This window comes from Podarcis raffonei, chromosome 13 (assembly GCF_027172205.1).
Source record: "Podarcis raffonei isolate rPodRaf1 chromosome 13, rPodRaf1.pri, whole genome shotgun sequence".
Taxonomy (NCBI): Eukaryota; Metazoa; Chordata; class Lepidosauria; order Squamata; family Lacertidae; genus Podarcis; species Podarcis raffonei.
In genome coordinates, this window is record NC_070614.1 from 47,482,981 (window position 1) to 47,505,194 (window position 22,214).

The 22,214-nt window shown below is 41.4% G+C and overlaps 3 protein-coding genes across 3 annotated transcripts; all 3 read right to left on the minus strand.

Annotated features, from left to right (window-relative positions):
* Positions 1 to 723: 723 nt before the first annotated feature.
* On the minus strand, positions 724 to 10,567 carry LOC128399165 (vomeronasal type-2 receptor 26-like). The gene is made up of 6 exons (XM_053360413.1): positions 10,365 to 10,567; positions 8,263 to 8,554; positions 5,837 to 6,700; positions 4,010 to 4,246; positions 2,620 to 2,746; positions 724 to 1,625 (listed from the first exon to the last, which is right to left on the minus strand). Exons 1-6 carry the CDS (start codon positions 10,565 to 10,567, stop codon positions 724 to 726), a joined length of 2,625 nt encoding a protein of 874 aa, XP_053216388.1.
* A 4,516-nt stretch (positions 10,568 to 15,083) lies between these two features.
* On the minus strand, positions 15,084 to 16,785 carry LOC128399166 (vomeronasal type-2 receptor 26-like). The gene is made up of 3 exons (XM_053360414.1): positions 16,609 to 16,785; positions 16,294 to 16,420; positions 15,084 to 15,979 (listed from the first exon to the last, which is right to left on the minus strand). Exons 1-3 carry the CDS (start codon positions 16,783 to 16,785, stop codon positions 15,084 to 15,086), a joined length of 1,200 nt encoding a protein of 399 aa, XP_053216389.1.
* A 445-nt stretch (positions 16,786 to 17,230) lies between these two features.
* On the minus strand, positions 17,231 to 18,807 carry LOC128400455 (vomeronasal type-2 receptor 116-like). Its single transcript, XM_053362643.1, has 2 exons — positions 18,572 to 18,807; positions 17,231 to 18,193 (listed from the first exon to the last, which is right to left on the minus strand). The coding sequence occupies exon 2, from the start codon at positions 18,188 to 18,190 to the stop codon at positions 17,255 to 17,257; it is 936 nt and encodes a 311-aa protein (XP_053218618.1). The 5' UTR covers positions 18,191 to 18,193; positions 18,572 to 18,807; the 3' UTR covers positions 17,231 to 17,254.
* Between the last annotated feature and the right edge of the window lie 3,407 nt (positions 18,808 to 22,214).

A 22,214-nucleotide genomic window follows, 5' to 3' on the forward strand; every position in this document is an offset into this window, starting at 1 on the left:
TAAGTCTTAATGAAAATTCTAACACCTAGAAACTCATAACACTAATAATATTAATAACCACTACACTTTGTAAGAACAGCATACAGAAGTCCCAGTTTCAGGTTGGCCTTCTTGCTTTTCATTGAAGAGTGGAGCAGGGAAAAAGGTGGAGGAAGCAAAAAGTCTAGGAAATCCAGTGCCCTTAGTAGCCTTTCTTAACACTAAAATCCAGCTCTGAGGGCCTTCTGGCAATCTGCTCATTGTAAGGTTACAGGGAATCAGGAACAGGGCCTTCCTGGTAGTTGCACCCACCTTGTGGAATGCTCTCCTCTCACATGCCAAGGAAACAAACAAATATCTGAATTTTAGAAGACATCTGAAGACAGCCCTGTATAGTGAGGTTTTTAATGTTTGATGTTTTAGTGTGGTTTTATAATTTGCTGGAAGCTGCCCAGAGTGATTGGAACAAAACAGTCAGATGGACGGCATATAAATAAGTAGTAGTAGTAGTAGTAGTAGTAGTAGTAGTAGTCACATCATTTAAATTTAAATAGCACATCACAGGACTCAGACATGTTGCCAGTTAGGTAAGAATGGCTGTTTGTAATGTGGGCTGCTGGGAATTGAAAAGCAACAGAAGAAACCTGATGAAGAGACAGGTAGAAATATCTCTAAACTTTGTGGTTGTTTTTGCTGCTAAAACATTTACCTATAAATTAAATAAATTGAAAACAAATAGATTCTTTAATTATTTCTCCGTATTAGTTGTTCTTTGTTGTTCAGTTCAGGCCTGAGTACAATGATGTAGCATTTAGGAGAAAAGATGCAACCAAGTAACCCAGCACTGGAGGCCAAGATGGAGAAGATCTCCACAGCAACCATATTTTTTCCTTTTGTGCTCAGGTAGCTTGGCATGAAGGACACCCACACACTGCAAAATACCAGCATGCTGAAGGTGATGAATTTGGCTTCATTAAAACTATCTGGTAACTTGCGGGCTGTGAATGCCACAATGAAGCTGACAATGGCCAAGAAGCCCATATAGCCCAGCACACAATAAAACATGGCAACTGACCCTTCATTACATTGTACAATGATTTCTCCAGGTACTGACAGCATGTCTAAATCAGGGAATGGGGGAGAGGTTTCCAACCACACAAGACAAATACTTGCTTGAATAAGCAAGCACGAAAGGACAACCCATTGGGCCAGTGGTTTGCCTAAGCACTTCATCAATCTAGATCCAGGCTTTGTGGCTACAAAAGCAAGAACTACAGTGATGGTTTTGGCCAAAACACAAGAAATTGCCATAGAGAAATTAATGCCAAATGTAGGTTGACGGAGAAGGCAGGTTACCTTCCCAGGTTGTCCAAGGAATAGCAAAGAAGAGAGGAAGCAGAGTAGGAGGGAGATGAGGAGAGTGTAGGTGAGGCCTCGGTTGTTGGCTTTGACTATGGGGGTATCTTTGTGCTTGATAAAAGTTCCTAGCACCCAAGTGGTGGTTAGGGAAAAAGCTATGGCAACTGAGACAAAACTGATCCCCAAGGGTTCTTCATAAGATAGGAAGTTTCTAGATTTGGGGATGCAGCCATCTCTGTCATTGTTTGGATACTGATCTTCTGGGCATTTGAAGCAGTCATCCATATCTGAAAATCAAAAAAAGGTTCAATTTCAGTTTCAATTCACGTGTAATTTAAGGGAAAGTGTTACCTTTTCTTGAAAACATAAGTTTCTGCAACTATTCATATATGAAAATGAATTTTAATAGTCTCTCAATCAAACTTATTGTCATAATTATTGAGTTCTGTGTAGATTGTTGTTGTTTTTAAATTAGACTGTGCACTATAATAACCTTTCGTGACTTCCTAATGACAACATCTGAAGGCTTAGTCTATGAGAAGAGGAGAAATTTAAAGGTGAATTAAAGGAGAATGTAATGATATCTTCTGTTGGTATGGATTTACAAGATGTCTCAAGCAACTGGTGCTTCATACGCAGGAGGGAAAAGGGCATTTCACAGCTCTGGGGCAATGGCAGAAAATGCCCATTCTCCAGTCACCACTCCATGGTATTCTATAGGTTGGGTGTCCTGCCATGAGTACAATTTCATGACAGTATTATTGTTTGGACAAGTGGTTACATGCACACTGGGACAAATTATCACTTATAATAAGGATAAGGATAAGGATAATCTTATTTATACCCTGCCCATCTGGCTGGGTTTCCCCAGCCATTCTGGGTGGCTTACAGCATATATTAAAACATAAAAAAACTTCCCAATACAGGGTTGCCTGTAAGGTAAAGGGACCCCTGACCGTTAGGTCCAGTCGCAGATGACTCTGGGGTTGTGGCGCTCATCTCGCTTTACTGGCCGAGGGAGCCGGCGTACAGCTTCCGGGTCATGTGGTCAGCATGACTAAGCCTTGAGATGTCTTCTAAAAGTTGTATAGTTCTTTATCTCCTTGACATCTGAAAGGAGAGTGTTCAGCAGGGAGGGCACCACTACTGAGATGTAAGGATAGGGCTGAGTGATAGGGTGGAGATGCTCCTTCAGGTATACTGGGCCGAGTCCCAATGGTCATTGGATATGAAATCTGCATTAAGGTTGTGGATTGGGGAAGTGGTTTCTACATCACCTACCATTCTGTTCCGAAATCTTCCCTTTGGGGCATGGAACACATTGATAGCAACAAAATTTCCCACCTTCCTTCCTTTTCCTCTGATGGCCGGGGTGGCAGTGCTCATTGCACAAAGAAACAGGCCGCACCTATCCATAAACAGGAAGGGAATTTGGGGCAGAAGAGATATGTACAAGCTCTCACTCACTCTGTCATTTATCTATCCTTTGATTCACACCAGAGTAGCTGAGAAAAATGGATACTGAAATGTTTTCCTATTATTATTTTTTTGCTTTTAAAAATTAATCTTTGTTTTTGTCAATCACTGTAATAGAGATAAATATGTAGATCCCTACAGAAACCATACATATTATTTAGCTGCTAATGCATGGCTCAGGAAACTGATATCTCAAGCAATTACCATATTCTATAGAAGCAGAAAGTACCAATAATAATAATAGTAGTAATAATAATAATAATAATAATAATAATAATAATAATAATAATTTATTATTTGTACCCCGCCCATCTGGCTGCGTTCCCCCAGCCACTCTGGGCGACTTCCATAGAAACCAAAAATACACTAAAATATCACACATTAAAAACTTCCCTGAACAGGGCTGCCTTAAGATGTCTTCTGAATGTCAGGTACAGTGGTGCCTCGCAAGACGAAAAGAATCCGTTCCATGAGTCTCTTCGTCTAGCGGTTTTTTCGTCTTGCGAAGCAACCCTATTAGCGGCTTAGCGGATTAGCACTATTAGCGGCTTAGCGGCTTAGCGGCTATTAAAGGCTTAGCGGCTTAGCGGCTAAAAGGCTATTAGCGGCTTAGAAAAAGGGGGGAAAGCGGGGAAAAATCGCAAGACTCGCAAGCCTTTTTCGTCTTGCGAAGCAAGCCCATAGGGAAATTCGTCTTGCGAAGCAGCTCAAAAACGGAAAACCCTTTCGTCTAGCGGGTTTTTCGTCTTGCGAGGCATTCGTCTTGCGGGGCACCACTGTAGTTGTTCCTTGGGGAAATCTTACATGGATTCTTCCTGAGCATTACTATATTTAAGTATTCTTAAAAGGGTAAAAAAACAAAAACCCTTTGCTTTCAAAGTAGGAGTGGAAATATTTAGCATTTGAACTAATATTATATATTTGGATAAGCCACTACAACCTCAGATTAGGCATTCACCTGAATGATCCATGTAGATAAGATTTTTTTTTTTCAGATCAGAGATGCACCTTTAAGCAATTATGGATCTTGGTACCCATTTCTTAATATTCTTAATATTTACCAAATTTTTGTATGGTGTTAGTGCTGCTGTCATGACCCACTTTAGAATAAACAGTGACTCAATGGTGGACCTGACCCACCAGTAAAAGTCCAAAGATCTAGATAAGAGAGCAGCTCCCAAGAACATGCACATACCCCCACCTGGTTAAAGCCTGTGTGCCACACAATTATATCTTCATTGAGAAAGAATCCATTTTCTCCAAGAGCATTGGAATCCTCCACTTTTCCAACTTTAACTCTCTGGAAGGACGTGTTTGGGAATGTGATCATATTCATTATGTCAAATCCACCTCTCACTCCTTTGTTCCCATTAAAGGAAACAGTTTCTCCAGCCGAATTGTTGAATGATGTACTTTGAAGAAATAGGTGGAGCTAATTGAAAGAGGAAAATACAGGAGTAGAGATGTGGGTCATTAGCATATTGCTGACAATGTACTCCAAAACTCTGGATGTTCCCACCCAGTGGTTTCATGTATATGTTAAACAGCATGGTGGATAAAACTGACCCCGGAAGAACCCGACATTGAAGGCTCCATGGGGCCAAACAGAAGTCCCCAAGTATCACCCTCTGGAAGCAACCATCCAAGCAGGACCAGAAGCACTCCAAAGCAGTGTCACACACCCCTAACTCAAACAACCATTCCAGGATACCATGGTCAATGGTACCAAACCACTGAGAGATTCAAGGAGAATTAGCAGGCACACATTTCCCCTGCCTCTTTCCTGAAAGAGGTAATCATACAGGGTGAACAGAAGAAGAAGAAGAAGAAGAAGAAGAAGAAGAAGAAGAAGAAGAAGAAGAAGAAGAGTAGTAGTAGTAGTAGTAGTAGTAGTAGTAGTAGTAGTTTGGATTTGATATCCCGCCTTTCACTCCCTTTAAGGAGTCTCAAAGTGGCTAACATTCTCCTTTCCCTTCCTCCCCCACAACAAACACTCTGTGAGGTGAGTGAGGCTAAGAGACTTCAAAGAAGTGTGACTAGCCCAAGGTCACCCAGCAGCTGCATGTGGAGGAGCGGAGACGCAAACCCGGTTCCCCAGATTACAAGACTACCGCTCTTAACCACTACACCACACTGGCTCCTAACACAGAGCAATTTGTGTGACAAAATTGGATTCAAATCTTGATTGAAATGGATCTAGAAATTCAGTTTCCTCCAGGTCAACACACTCAGCTTTCAAACATTAGAGAGGATAATACACTTAATTAAGTTACTTATTTCTGCAGGCCATCAAATTGTCATATAAACATGGTTTATAAAGAAATAAGGGATAGAGAGTGTGCTTTGAATTTTGGAAGTGAGTACTGATTGGATTGGAGTTTTAAATGGGGATTTTGAATGCTGGTGAAGTTGCAGTTGCAGTAGAAGACTGTTGGAAAGGTTGTGGCAGAGTTAGTGAGACATAGTGGGGTCAGCATTATTAATGGTAAATGGTTTAGGATAAATGTTGAGGGAAGTTTTTGTTTAGATATATTCAGAAGAGTAGAGTAGGTAGGGATGTTTCTATGAACAAAAGTAGCATCAAAAATTACATAATGGAAGCCATATAATTCTGTGCACTGAATAATTACTTTGGCTTTCAATAAAATTGTTTCCTCATACACATATGCATCTCGCTCTAGAGTAATTAATCATTCAGAGACTTTGCATTTGTGGGGTCAGTGAAGGCAGTTGAAAAATCCTCTTCCACTAGTGCCCTGCCTCCCACTGACAGGCATTAGCATGTTGTGGAGGGGGGAGTGTTGCAAAAGAAGCCATATTCGTTAAATGTAAGGTGTTGATGTGACCATATAAAAGGAAGAATCGATGCAGTGAGAGAAGAATGATTCCTCCCCCCCAAAAAAAAAACAGGATGAAATAAGATTCCACAATTTCATTACCATTCATAAAGGATTGTAGTCTCAACTTTTACAACATTGTATCTGTACAATGCTATACAAAAGTTTAGATGTGGAGATATTACCTGCCAAGGCTGGATATCTTGAAGGGCAAATCTTCTGCTACCCGCCATTACTCTGTGCTCAGATCTTGTTGAGTAAATGGCATGCAAAGCATGAGCAACAGCATAGACAGCATTATAGATATTATAGCTGTTGCCAGTCATGTCCATTTCAAACAGATGCCTAGGAAGACTATTTAGCCTTTCCTCTCTGCTACATGCCCCATCAGCCTTCACTGCCACATTCAGATCTGGAAATGAACAGTCAAATGCTTGCTCCCAGAAATCTTTGAGGAAACCATCTCCTTTGTTCCAGCCAGGTTTTATGTTCTGAAGAAATTCCCCAAACTCTGGAAGCTCTTTTGTGTGAATGCTGAAGGAAATGGCACCTTGGAAGAGCTGAAAACCCAAGGCTCGCTGAAAGCTCGTTGTTATGAAATCAGTCTGGGTTGTCATTATCCACACTTTTCTAAATGTTGACATCTCTGTATTTCCAGGATCTTGCACGGCAATAAAAGCTCTCAGCCATGCCATTGTCAAATACTGTCCATTGATGATGCATGTATTGGTTCCATAACCTAAGAAAGATGCATGGATACTTGAGAATATAGCAACAACTTCATCCCAGTCATTCCAGTTGTTATGTGCTGGGAGTCTTAGTGTGAATGCTGAACAGATTTCATGCTGGGAAAAGAATACTTCCAGGGTCTGTAAGAATTGTTCTCCACTATCATCATCTGCAGCAAATAGGCCTACCCATGTCCATCCGAAATGTTGAAGCAAGTGGACAATCCCATTGTACTGATGGGATTCATTTGGGACCATGTGGTAAAATGATCGAAACTGTGTCGTCTGTCTGTCCTCTAGGGCAAATGAACCGTAAGTGAGCTACAAGGTAATACACATATTTCATAGAGGTAAGTTTAGAGTCTACCATTAAATTAAATTAAAGTCCATTAAATAAAATCTGATAAAAGACTTTATAACTTTAATAATAATAATAATAATAATAATAATAATAATAATAATAAATTTATTATTTATACCCCGCCCATCTGGCTGAGTTTCCCCAGCCACTCTGGGCGGCTCCCAATCAGTGTTAAAAACAGTACAGCGTTACATATTAAAAACTTCCCTGAACAGGGCTGCCTTAAGATGTCTTCTGAATGTCAGGTAATTATTTATCTCTTTGACATCTGATGGGAGGGCGTTCCACAGGGCGGGCGCCACTACCGAGAAGGCCCTCTGTCTGGTTCCCTGTAGCCTCACTTCTCGCAATGAGGGAACAGCCAGAAGGCCCTCGGCGCTGGATCTCAGTGTCCGGGCTGAACGATGGGGGTGGAGACGCTCCTTCAGGTATACAGGACCGAGGCCGTTTAGGGCTTTAAAGGTCAGCACCAACACTTTGAATCGTGCTCGGAAACGTACTGGGAGCCAATGCAGATCTCTCAGAACCGGTGTTATGTGGTCCCGGCGGCCACTCCCAGTCACCAGTCTAGCTGCCGCATTCTGGATTAATTGCAGTTTCCGGGTCACCTTCAAAGGTAGCCCCACGTAGAGCGCGTTGCAGTAGTCCAAGCGTGAGATAACTAGAGCATGCACCACTCTGGCGAGACAGTTCGCGGGCAGGTAGGGTCTTAGCCTGCGTACCAGGTGGAGCTGGTAGACAGCTGCCCTGGACACAGAGTTAACCTGCGCCTCCATGGACAGCTGTGAGTCCAAAATGACTCCCAGGCTGCGCACCTGGTCCTTCAGGGGCACAGTTACCCCATTCAAGACCAGGGAATCCCCCACACCAACCCGCTCCCTGTCCCCCAAAAACAGTACTTCTGTCTTGTCAGGATTCAACCTCAATCTGTTAGCCGCCATCCATCCTCCAACCGCCTCCAGGCACTCACACAGGATGTGATTTAAAGTTAACAACTCTTTTTGATGAATTTTTCCAAAGTTATTCACCTGCGGTGGAACTTTAGTATTTTGTTACTTTCTCATATTCCCTTCAGAAACTTAACAATATTCCAGAATGATAATTAAAATTAAGGGTTGCCTTCAAATAAGCATACTTAATATAGAGCCATTAAAATCAACAGACATATCCGTGTCATAATGACCATTTGTTTCCATGACTCTATATTGAGAAAGCCAGTATTTGACATAACCCAAAATGCAGAAATTAAACCTACTCAAGAAGTAATAGATGAAACTAGGCTTTTGCAGGTCAGCTGCATCTACAGGAGTTCCAGACTGATGTAATTAAGTTTTATTTTCTATTAATATTGTTGGCCCTACTACTATTTATTTTATTTTTGTTTTTCTGTGTATTACTTATGTCAAAATTAAAGTAATAAAACAACTAAACCACAACACCAGAGCTATAACAGTTTATGCTCAGAATTTCAAGAGAACATGTAACTTGGAAATGTCTGCACACTGTTATCTATACATCCTACCTGTGGAATCTTATAGAGACCTAGAATTTCTGCTATCAGAGAAGAGGTTTCTGCATCACAGCCTCCAATGACAGCTATGAGGTTTTTCTGGGTGTCCCATTTGTAGTTGGCGACAAATGTGTGCGATTTGAAGAGCAGGTCCAGAGTGGCACGATAGGTCATCCTTGGATTGGAGTAGCTGTCGAGGATGTGGAATCCAAGTGTGACATTGGTCAAGATGTTGGGGTTCTTGTTGATCTCACTGATGGTGTATGCCAAGGCCAGAACATGCTGATAAAACTTGATCACCAAGCTGCCAATAAAGTTAAAAGACTATTTCAGAGGACAGTTCTTCAGTATCAGAAGGAAGCATCTTTGCCAAACTACAATTCTTCTGCAAAGAGGATACAAAGTGTATTGTTCTGGGGAGGACATCTGAAGGCAGCCCGGCATAGATACATTTTTAATGTTTAATGTATGTCTTACTGTGTTTTTATATTTTGTTGGAAGCAGGACAGAGTGACTGGGGCAACCCAGTCAGATGGGCAGGATACAAATAAAAAAATATGGTGGTGGTGACTGTGGTAGTGGTTGTGAGACAACCTAGACCCACCTCAGCTAAAAGCTTTCTCAGTGATAGTGTTTGAATTTGCTTTTGTATAGGGAAGTTTTTAATGTTTGATGTTTGTAAAAAAATTCTAAGGTTCAAATATAGAATAAATATTCACAAATGCTCACATTTCTAAATATATAAACCATGTGTCTGAAATAGTACAGGAGAGCAATCCTGAAGCCAGTTTGACTCCATCAATGACCTCAAATATTCCTCTGCAGTAAGGGAGGCAAAGGGGGAAAGCTTCCCTGTTGTTTTTTTCACTTACAAATCCTTCAAATCTTGTTTTACGGTCATGTTTGTGTATGAATAGGGGAAGTCTGTGACCTGGATTCAGGAGCTAAAGTATTAACCGTCACAAAAAATGGCCTGACTGCCAGGTAATGCACCCAGTGACCATTATCAGATATCCTGTCAGACAGGATTTCCGTTGTAGACCGCCTCCTATGATGTATGTATGATGTTTTTGAGGTGGTTTTTGGTTAAGAGGCTTGGGCAATGTCAAAAGTCTTTAAAGGCTCTTGCACAGTTTTGTTAAGGGTCTCTCCCTCCTTGGAAGGAGCGGAGGGAATTCTAATGCAACAGAAAAAAATAAATATCTGCCTTGCTTTCCACTGGATCCAGCCTCCATCCTTTCTTCTCTGACTGATCATGGACTTAGGGGACTCAGAGTCCGATGGAGAGTTGGGCAGCAAAAGCAAAAGCCCAATTTTTACATCAGGGGTCAGCAAACCTTTTCAGCAGGGGGCTGGTCCACTGTCCCTCAGACCTTGTGGGGGGCTGGACTATTTTTTTTGGGGGGGGGATGAACAAATCCCTATGCCCCACAAATTACCCAGAGATGCATTTTAAATAAAAGGAGATGTGAGAACACGCTGATTCCCGGACCGTCCGCAGGCTGGATTTAGAAGGTGATTGGGCCAGATCCGGCCCCTGAGCCTTAGTTTGCCTACCCATGTTTTACATCATGTCCTATTGTGTTTTTAATAATCTGTTGTGAGTTCTCCAGAGTGGCTGGGGCAACCCTGCCAGATGGGCAACTACTTCTTCTTCTTCTTCTTCTATTATTATTATTATTATTATTATTATTATTATTATTGAATAGCAGTGGCTGAAAACCACAGGAGTGGGGAGCTCTTACTTCTGGGCTTCCCTTAGACATTGGGTTGGTCACTGTGAGAAGATGTCATTGTTCTGATCCAGCAGGTTCTTCTTATATTTTTAATTGACGTGGTTAACTTAGGTTCATTAATCTACTATGATACATCCCAAAGTTGTAGCCATTGAAATTTATTGACTTTACTTACTGAAATATATTTCTTTCAGTGAATATTCTAAGAGTATGTCCAACACTGGATATCATCCTAAATCTCTCGTCGTCCTCCTAATAATAATAATAATAATAATAATAATAGTCCAACTTCTAAATTAGAAGCACCAGTCATCAGGGAGAACGACATATTAGTTATCTCTTCAAGCAGACATGGAACGAAAAGAACAAAATTCATACTCTGAAACATCAATTAGCTTCTGAGAAGGGTGCTCCTGGAAGAAAAGTTCCTCGGACATGTAAATGATATGGGAAGCAATTTCACCTATGAGGATGCCACCTGGCTGATACCACTCATGTGGAATAGGGAAAGGATCATTTGCAGGACACGTTTTGCATTCCCTTTTAGGCAACAGAAGCAGGAACACAATGAACCACGGCATCCTGGCAGCAAAGCTCCTCTTTCACAGCTGGCTCTCCTGTGTCTTATCTAAAGCAGCATCCTGGCTGGAACAAGATAAACAGACTTTGCATATTTACTTCCAAAAAGGAAACTCTGCGGTCTTACTTTCAGCATCCAAAGAGTTTCAGATGCATGCAGGGATGGCCAGCACTCTGATTTGAAGCCTTAACTAGTCACATGGACTGCCAGTAAGAAAATTGCAGAGCCCTGTCAGCCTCTTGTTTCTACTCCCAGCTTCCAATAATGCTTATTTCTGTGCTTTCTGGAAAGCCCTGGAGGTTTGGCCAGATGGATAATTGCAGGGGGTGATAATGATACCTGCAGGACTGAATCTCCGAGTAGCACTCTGAACAGAAAACATGTTGGATCCTCCCCACCTGCTGATTGCAGCACAAGCCTGCCCTGTGCCTTAGTGAGACAAGGAGTGGCTACCAGGCTGTGAAAAAATCAACAGGAAAAGGAGGCCTTCATACAGGGGTGGTTAACCTGTGACCCTCCAAATGTTGCTGGACTACATCTCATCATCCATGACTATTTACTATTCTCACTGAGTTTGATGGAGCAATTGGACTATCAGGAAGTAAAACATCTGAAGTTTTGTTTTTAGCTTAGAATGAAAAGTGGGCACAGGAAGACATGGTAGAGGTCTATAAAGTTTATTATTATTATTATTATTATTATTATTATTATTATTATTACTAATACTATTACTATTTATACATTTCTGGGAAGGCTCTGTGGCTGTAGCCTGGTTATGAAATTACAGTGGTACCTCGGGTTATAGACGCTTCAGGTTACAGACTCCGCTAACCCAGAAATACTGCTTCAAGTTAAGAACTTTGCCTCAGGATGAGAACAGAAATTGTGCTCCGGTGGCGCGGCGGCAGCAGCAGGAGGCCCCATTAGCTAAAGTGGTGCTTCAGGTTAAGAACAGTTTCAGGTTAAGAACAGACCTCTGGAACGAATTAAATACCGTATTTTTCGCTCCCTAGGGCGCACCGGACCATAGGGCACACCTAGTTTTTAGGGAGAGGAATAAAGAGAGAGAAAATATCCCCCCCCCCAGGTCCAGGAGCGGCGGCAAGATTGCACGCAACTTCGCCGCCGCTCCCGGAGCTTGCGGGGCTAGGGACGGGGGAAGCTTGAACCCCAGCCCCCAGAACAGGCAGCTATCCACAAGCCTTCCGAGTGCAGCGGGAACTCCCGCCGCACTCCGAAGGCTTGCAGATAGCTGCCTGAAGCCCGGCGAGCGCAGCAGGAGTTGGCGCTGCACTCACCGGGCTTCAGGCTGCAGGCTGCTGTCCGCAAGCCTTTGGAGCACTCTGAAGGCTTGCAGATAGCTGCCTGAAGCCTGGAGAGTGAGAAGGATCGGACGCACACACATTTCCCCTTCATTTTTGGAGGGTAAAAAGTGTGTCCTATTGGGCGAAAAATACGGTACTTAACCCAAGGTACCACTGTATAGCGGATTAGATAATTGAAAGGGGAGATGATTCTTTTGTCAGAACTGAGGGTTTATCCACGCTTTGTCTTCTCCCGCTGCTCTCCCCTGGGGAAAATCTGCTCTTTAGAATTCAATTGGAGGAAATTCAATTCAGTTTTCCCCTGGATTATATTTTGCTTCATATTTTGGTTTGGAAAGTCAAAAAATAGATTACTTCTCATTAAAATGCAAACAAAATCATATCCCATACACATGAACACATTTCTGGCTGTGATTCATGGTCCTGATTGAAGAGACTTTTCCTTATTCAGCCTTTTGCTTATTAAGTAAGGTGACAAATTTATGGGCTGAACTTTTCAAAAGGACAAAATAAAGGGAGGTTTCTAAGGAAGTGCAATAAAACCAGATACATGAGGTGGACCCATTGAAGATCACTCCAGAAAGGAACATTCAGGAATGTTCTGTCTTCATTTTTGAAGCTATGAAACAAACATAACACCCGATAGATACTGTATTTTTCACACCATAGGACGCACTTTTTCCCCTCCAAAAATGAAGGGGAAATGTGTGTGCGTCCTATGGTGCGAATGCAGGCTTTCGCTGAAGCCTGGAGAGTGAGAGGGGTCAGTGCGCACCGACCCTTCACGCTCTCCAGGCTTCGCACACCTCTCCGCAAGCAGCGGGAGCCCAGCGCTGGGCTCCCGCTGCTTGCGGAGAGTTGCCTGCATGCTGAAGCCTGCGCGCGCTGAGCTCAGCGCGTCCAGGCTTCGCAGACCTCTCAGCAAGCAGTGGGAGCGCTCCCACGGCTTGCAGAGAGCTGCCTGTTTGGGGGCTGGGGTCGGGGGAAGCTCGAGCTTCCCCCGCCCCAGCCCCGCGCCTGGGGGAAAAATAATTTTCCCCCCTTTATTTCCCCCCAAAAAACTGGGTGCGCCCTATGGTCCGGTGCCCCCTATGGTGCGAAAAATACGGTAATTATTTTGATGAACTCTAATTGGAGGCACCAAGAATTGAACATGTCTCCATTTTATGTATGTCAAGCATGTGCCCCACCAGTGAGCTATTTCCCTCTGTGGACAGAAGGGTTTCTGCTACTGTCCCAATGAGGAAGAGATATGTGGTACAACTTGGTGACTTCCCACTGAGAAAGCCAACTCTACTATTTTCAGACCAAAGTAAAAAATAAAATTAGAAATCTGTGCCATAATAACATGATTTTTGGAGGTGTGTTGTCTTGCATGTGTGTGTTGGAGGTGTGTTGTCCAGGATGTATTGGACGGCTTATCATCAATCCTATTGACCATTATCTCTTGCTGCTAATTCACATGGGAGGGGCTAAAGACTGCCAGACATTGCTTGACATTGCTGGACTTTGCTTAGTGCCATGATGGTGTTATTCCTTTTTGAAGGCTTTGGCCAAGAATGAGGGAGAGAGGGAAGTGCATGACCTGCTACATCAATAGTGTAGTTAGGAAAAGCTAGGAATTGTAATAATAATAATAATAATAATAATAATAATAATAATAATAATAACAACAACTTATAAGCACTTGAAAATGTCTTCCAATATTTTATTTATTTATTACAAATATAGATAGCTTTTTCAAATAATATCTCTCACAATTTAGACAAAACACTCACAAACATATAAGTCATAAACAATGTTACAAACAAAGAGCTCATCACAGCAGAGGAAGGAGTTTGGAATGGAATTAGGCTTTCCAGGCCTCTCTATGTTCCTAGGTCACACTCCTCACTCAGAACCCCAAATGCTTTTGCCTTTCTGCATTTTACCCTTGAAGTCTAATAAGTCCTCTTGCCTGTATGGATGGAGGATAGACAGCAGCCTAAAAGTGTGTGTAGAAAATAACCTGCTATACAAATATCAAAATCATAAAATATGTGTTTAATGTGCATAAAATGTAATAACAATTTTTTTTTTCTTTCCAGTAGCACCTTAAAGACCAACTAAGTTAGTTCTTGGTATGAGCTTTCGTGTGCATGCACACTTCTTCAGATACACTTGAAACAGAAGTTGCCAGATCCCTCTATATAGTGAGAAGGTGGGGAGGGGTATTACTCAGAAGGGTGGTGGGAATGGGTGATTGGCAGATAGCTGTGATGAGCCTGTTGACGACTCTTAATGACTGTAATAGGTCTTACAGGAAAAAGCAAGGGATGAGAAGGTGAAAAATGGCTTTGTCATGTATAATGAGATAAGAATCCAATGTCTTTGTTCAGACCAGGTCTCTCCATGGTCTTCATGTATCTGAAGAAGTGTGCATGCACACGAAAGCTCATACCAAGAACTAACTTAGTTGGTCTTTAAGGTGCTACTGGAAAGAAAAAAATTTTTTTGTTTTGACTATGGCAGACCAACACGGCTACCTTTCTGTAACATAAAATGTAATGTTTGTAGCATTTTGCAAAAACTGGAATGCATTTCTAATTTAAGACAGCTTTGCAGTCAAACTTATTTGAACTCATTCTTGTGGTGGAGCCTACTCATGTCTACTTTGCAGAGGGTCTAAATCAAGGAATTCAGCAGAAATAATTAATGCAAGTGGCTATGAGATGTTTGGGGATGTGGTCCTTGCAATGTAAATATTTCCCCACCCCTGAAAATTGCAATATTAGAAAAACCAACACAAGCTATTGTGACTATGCCAGAAAATAAAAGAGAAAAGGGCACTGAGTAGCCATTAAATGCAGCAGTAAGAAGAGAGGCATTGGGGGTGTGTGTTAGTAACTATGGTGTAGAGGTAAGGGTCTTGTAGAGGAGGGTCTTCTCAGCTGGGTAGCCCAGGAGCTCCGTATACCCTGCCCAGGCTTCTGCCCCAGAGAGGTCACTTTCATACTGCAAAGACAGCAAAAACAATAAGGGAGGCAACAACCAATCCCCTCCTAGCAGAAGGAAAAGAAGGAGGGAACCAATCTAACTTCTCAGTGCCGGAATTTCCAAAGACTGTGAGCAGCCACCAAGAAGGCCCTGAATGGAAAAGTAATGTATTTGCTCCTACAATAAATATCCAGGTGGGGAAAGAGAACTATATTATTATCTTTTCCTTAGTTGCTCCTTGCTGTTAAGCTCTGGCCTGAACAAAATTATGTAGCATTTTGGTGAAAATATGCAACTCAGTAAACCAGCACTGGAGGCCAAAATGGAGAAAATCTCCACAGCCACCATGTATTTCCCTCTGGTACTCAGGTAAGTTGGAAGGAATGAAACCCACACACTGCAAAATGCCAACATACTGAAGGTAATGAACTTGGCTTCATTAAAACTATCAGGTAACTTGCGGGCTAGGAATGCCACAACGAAACTAGCAATGGCTAGGAGGCCCATGTAGCTGAGGACACAGTAAAACATGGCGACTGACCCTTCATTGCATTGCATAATGATTTCTTCTGTTACCGAGAGCATGTCTAAATCAGGATATGGCGGAGAAGTTGCTAACCACATAGTACAAATACTGGCTTGAATAAGAGAGCAGGAAAGGACAATAGAGTTGGACAGGTTCCCCCCCACCCATTTCTTCATTCTGGATCCGGGCTTTGTGGCCATAAATGCTAAAGAAACAATGGTAGTCTTTGCCAGCAAGCAAGAAACAGCCACTGAGAAGACGATGCCAAAAGATGGTTGACGAAGAAGACAGGTCACTTTCCCAGGTTTGCCCAGGAACATCAAAGATGAGAGGAAACAGAGCAAAAGGGAGAACAGGAGAGTGTAGGTGAGGTCCCTGTTGTTGGCTTTGACAATGGGGGTTTCTCTGTACTTAATAAAGGTTCCCAACACCCACACTGTAATCAAGGAAAAAGAAATAGCAAGGGAGGCTAAACTGATCCCTAAAGGTTCTTCATAAGACAGAAAGCTTTTTATTTTTGGGTTGCATCCGTCTCTCTTCATGTTGGAATATTGATGTTTTGGGCAGTTCAAACAGTAGCTCATGTCTGAAATATAGAAACAGATCCTATTTTGATTCGAATTCATTAATAAGTCATGGATATTCACAGCAATCAAAATTGTATCTTTACTCAGACATCCCACTAAGTTAAGTGGGTTTTCCTTGTGTCAAGAAACTTTGCCTAGGTTTGAATGCTTCTTGCACTCTTAATTTCTGAAAGATTTCTGGAACCAGTCTGATTCCAGGACTGGCTGGCGAGCCAGGGCACTATATTGTAACAAAGATAATTTAACTATTGAAAATTGTGTTCCAAAATTATTCTGAATTATTCAACCCTGTACAATGGAAAAAGTCACCTACCAATCTGGTTTGAAATCTTCCCATCAGGGCATTGCTCACAGTCATAGCAGCAAAATTTATCCCCTTCCTTCTTTTTCTTCTGATAACCAGGGGGGCAGTAGTCATTACACACGGAAACAGGAAGCATCTATCCATAAACAGGAAATGTGTTTAGAATTGAACTTTAAAAACAAAACAAAAAACAAACATCAAAACGTAAGTAGTCTGAGGTTGTCTCCCAATTGAGAAAAGTGACTGGTGGGGCATAAAATATTTGCATCTGGATCCCACTGAACCCTACTATATATTTCTTCAAAGTGTACCCTAACTTCCCACCTGGTTAAATGTTCTGTGCCACATTATTATATCTTCATTAATGATGAATTCTTTTCCTCCGAGGTCTTTGGGACTCACACTTCCAGCCTTCACTCTCTGGAATGACCTGTTTGCGTATGTGACCATGTTCACAATGTCAAATCCTCCTTCTACTTCCCTTTCGTCATTGAAGAACATTGCTTCTCCAACTGAGTTGTTAAATGAAATGCCTTGAAGAAATGGGTAGAGCTAACAGAAAGAAGAAAAATAATAAATTCCAAAGAGATAATAATATTTTGGAGATTTCAAACAAATATTTTATGCCAGGTATTTTGCACTTGAGCTGTAGATGACACCTAGCTCAATTTCTCAATTGAGACCAGGAGAATTTGGAACATGCAACAGGCCTCTGCGATCTACTTGACAAGGGTGAGTAAATTGAATCTGAATCCCGATAAGGTATTTCCAGGTTTATAAGTAGAATGGGACCCTAATACATTCACACTTAGAGACCTGCACAAGCTGCCAATTTGTTTCCTGCTTGAACCTGAGGTTTTATAAATAAGATGGAAAGCTATAAAGATCTTTGGACCCAGGTCCTTGAGGGACACCCTCTGCCCATTGAAGTTGTTGCCCATTGTGTGTGCCTTTGCAATAAGTTCCTGATTTAATATGTAATCACATTTTGCAATAGTACATTCAGTGAAATGATAATAATGAAAACAAACGAACTTTGAGACATTACCTGCCAAGGCTTGAGATGCTGAAGTTCAAACTTTTTGCTAGCCAATATTGCTTTGTGATTGGATCTAGATGTGTCAATAACATGCAGCGTATGTGCTACACTATACACAGCATTGTAGATGCTGTAGCTGTGGCCCGTCATGTGCATTTCAAAGAGAGCATCAGGCAGACTCTCAAGACTTTCCTCTCCCATACAACTGTTTTCTGTTGGTATGCCAGGATTGGGAAGGGAACAGTCAAATGCTTGCTCCCAAAAATCTTTGAGAAAACCATCTCCTTTGTTCTTGTACGGTTTAATGTTTTGGAGAAATTCTTTGAAGCCTGGGGGGTCTTTTGAATGAATGGTGAAAGAAATGGCACCATCGAACTGCTGTAAATTCATGGTTCTTTGAAGGCCTGATAACATAAAATCAATCTGGGTTGTCATAATCCACACCTTTCCCAACAATGTGGTTTTTCCCTTGTGAGGGTCTCCCAAAAAAAAGAAAACAGTCATCAGCCATGTAAATGTTAAATTTTCTCCATACAAAATGAAAACATTAGCTGTAGTTTTAATGTAATGTACATATATATGTGAGGAAATGGAAGGAAAAGCATTTAAGCCCTTCAGATTTGCTTGTTCTGGGAGTCTCTGTGTGAAAGCTGAACATACATTATGCAGGGAAAAGTAGTGTTCCAGGGTCTGCAGGAAATTTTCTCCAGTGGCACCATCTACAACAAAGAGTCCAACCCATGTCCATCCAAAATGCTGAAGTAGCCAGACAATCCCCATATATTGTGGGGCTTCAGTGGGGACCATGCGGTAAAAGGAGGGCACCTGACCTGGATTACTCTCTTCTGGGTGAAATGTGCCATACATGAACTGAAAGAGAATTTACAAACAGAGATAGTTTAGGACCGGTATTTAAATGCTAGCAGTTTTTATGGAACAAATAATTGTTGAATGAATTTGCAGGCTTAGCAGACATGTTGTTGTTTTGTTTCGTCGTTTAGTCGTGTCCGACTCTTCGTGACCCCATGGACCAGAGCACACCAGGCACTCCTGTCTTCCACTGCCTCCCACAGTTTGGTCAAACTCATGCTGGTAGCTTCGAGAACACTGTCCAACCATCTCGTCCTCTGTCATCCCCTTCTCCTTCTGCCCTCAATCTTTCCCAACATCAGGGTCTTTTCCAGGGAGTTAGCAGACATATCCTCCACTAAATAATATTAAATCTGAGCAAGGAAGGAGTGCACTTACATTAGTACCTGCATTGTGCTCTTGGTCATTCTCTATGATAGGTGGCAAACTTTATACTCCTAGACCTCCACATTTGGACGATGTGACCCTTTTGTCCAAGCCAAGCTGACCTGCTTTTCACAATGGCCTCCACTAAGTGTTCTGCAAGGCATACATAGGGCAAAAAAGCCACCTGATGTCACCTGTCAAACAGGGCCCATGTAGAGCAGGGGAGATAGTGATCTAGTCTGCTCCCCCACTCCATGACTTGGAAGGAGAACATGTGTCACATGGAACAACCTCTACATAGGGAGGATTCCTTCTCAATTTTGCAAGAATTGTCTCCGCAGTTCTAGAATACATGGTAGGCTCTCTGAAACAGGCAGTTGCTATGCAACACATAACGAGAAGTGTGACTAAGAGGACATGTTTAACACACACATCCCTGCTTCCTCCACCACCTTATTAACATCACATTGGCATACAAATACTTAAATAGGGTAAGGGTAAAACACTCTTCCACAAGGATTTTCTCTTGATTTTAGTCCCTCCACCATTCACCAGACATTCAGAATCACCAGAACACTCACAGAACATCAGTTACTGACCCATTCAAATATCTTGCCTGTGGTATCTTGTAGAGACTTAAGATGTTGTCCATGCGGAAGGTAGTATCAGAGCCAAGTCCCCCAATAGCAACGATGGGGTTTTTATGGGCACCACATTTGTAATTAGGGGAAAAGCTGTGTGGTTTGCAGAACACATCCAGAGTGGTACGGTAGGTCATCATTGCATCAAAGTAGTTGTCATATATGTGGAACCCAAGAGTGACATTGGGCAAGATCTTGGGGTCCTCATTGATCTCATTTACAGCAAATGCCAAGGCCAGGGCATGCTGATAGAATTTTGGCAGAACCCTGCAAATAGAGCTCAATTAATCTTTCACTTAATCTCCAATTTATGTGGAGTTTAAGGACATTCTTTGAGTTGTTACATATGTTTTGCAGCTGATAGTTTACTTTATTCTTCAGTTTAGGCAAGATTAGGTTCACTTAATTTATCTTTGTGTTCTAGAAGGCCATGAAATGATTTACAAGAAGAATAAATACAGTAATAAAAATACATAAGCATATGAAAAACATAGTCAGTGTAAAAGCATTCAATCATTAGTGCTGCCAGAATGTCTGGGAAAATGAAAATGTCATTGCTCAAAGCAGAAATGAAGATAAAGTAGGGGCAAAGCAGTCCTCCCAGCGGAGAAGGTTCTATAGATGGCGAGATGCAATAGAAAGCTTATGGTAGAACAATTTCTTTCAGAATTGTATAGAAAGAGATGCTGTCATAACAGAGGTATTATTTATTTATTTATTTATTTATTTATTTATTTATTTATTTATTTATTTATTTATTTTTAAAGCTTTTAAGAGAGAAGTGATTACAGAAATCCATAAAATTTATTCATCTTTCCTAATCATGATGGCCACATGGAATCTACAGGATCAGTGACAACATAGTTCTGAATTCTACTTGTTCGAGAACAATATGGGAGAGCAATTATTGTGCTCATATAGTGTTTGGGGCTTTCTGTAGGAACCTGGTTTCCTATTGTAGGAATGCTGAATTAGATAAGATGTCCATGTGCTTACTCCCCCACCCCAATTAGGCATTTAACACTTAATTAAACACTGTGCTAGTTCCCCAAATTATTCAGGGCCAAGATCTGTGTCAGGAATTCTGCTTCATGCAAATCTGATGCAACCTAAAATACTCTACACACTTACGTGGGAGTAAGCTCCATTGGACTCAACAAGGTTTTTGGCTCATTAGACATGCATAGCATACTGCTGAGAAATTGCATACCACTAAAATTAAAAGGGTCATTTTTTACAGGAGAACCAACCCTGTGTGTGTGGTACAAAGGACAAGAGATCAAGAAAGAATATTTTTGCACTGAATTAAGCATACATGCACTTTAATTGAGTAGCTTCTCACAGGCATAAACAAATCTTTGTGACTGTACTGGGGCCAGGCAACACAAAGAGAAAAAAATAATAATTTCTTACGCCGGTATTTCAAACAGGTCCTGAGAAGGTGGGTGCTTGAATGAAATCTCGTTCAACATACTAACAATCTGAGAAGTAATCCCACCAACGATGAACCCACCTGGCTGATACCACTCATTTACAACAGGAAAGGGATCACTGACAGGGCAGAGTACATTGCAAATTATGTTAGGCAGCAGAAGCATCAGTTCTAGAAGCCAAAGCATTCTGTTGCCAAAGTTTTCCTAAAAATCCATCAGATGTTCATCAAAAGCAGCTTCTTGAGTTAAAGGCCTGACACCATCAACATGGTTATAAACACATGCCTTGGAAACAAATGGAGGTTGCCAACGCTCTGACTTAAAATTCAAAACCTAACAGGGGAAGAGGGGAAAAGGGAGAAATTGCATTGGCAGAGTCCTGCCTGTATCTTGCTCCTACTCCCATCTCTCAATGGAACAGCAGCTGGTGCATAAGCACTTTCAGACTTGCTTATTACATGTTTTTTAGTGTTTCTTTGGGAGACTCTTGTGATTAAGTCATGGTGGAGTAGATAATTGCAGGGGGGGCATAATTGTTTCTTCCTGAGTAGCATTTTTATGTCCCGTCCCCCCGAATACACACACCATGTTGACCTCAAAGAGGAGTGGGAAGTCAGTTCCAAGCTTTTCAATGAGCAAACACCAAAGGGGGGAAATTAAGTCCCAACCTTGATTAGGGACACAAAGAGAGCTAAATTGTACATTGAAGGCTTGTCCAACTCCACCTTGCTCAAGGACATTAGAATAAACATTTTTTTTCAACAATGCATTTGCTGTGTAGAATTAACTAGAGCTTAGTGGCAAGAATTTTCAGCTTGAAATGTTAAGGACAGGATGAAAGCGAAATTCTCAAAACAAAGTTTGAGCAGGGAATGGGGGATCTTCATGAGCTTGAGGAACTAAGGGTTACCAGGCAGTTTGTTATTGTCATCATCACCATGTCTGTCTATCATCTATCTATCTATGTATCATCTATCTATCATCTATCTATCATCTATCTATCTATCTATCATCTATCTATCTATCTATCTATCTATCTATCATCATCTATAATCTATCTATCTATCATCTATCTATCATCTATCTATCATCTATCTATCATCTATCATCTATCTATCCATCTATCTATCATCATCATCATCTATCTATCTATATCTATCATCTATCTATCTATCTATCTATCTATCTATCTATCATCTATCTATCTATCTATCTATCTATCTATCTATCTATCATCTATCTATCTATCTATCTATCATCTATCATCTATCTATCTATCAATCATCTATCTATCTATCTATCATCTATCTATCTATCATCTATCTATCTATCTATCTATCTATCTATCTATCTATCTATCATCTATCTAATCTATCATCTATCTATCATTACCCTGACCATAACTTCCAGTGGATAACCAATCAATGTCCCCCTTTGAATAATGTAATACCTTGGTGTATTATCATCAAAGGAGCAATTTTAAAAAAATGTAAAAATATAAAAATGCTGTTCCACACCACATTAATCTCTAAGCAGTCTGAGATTCCAGGGGTTCCTGGCACTTACCCTGGATCTGTGTTT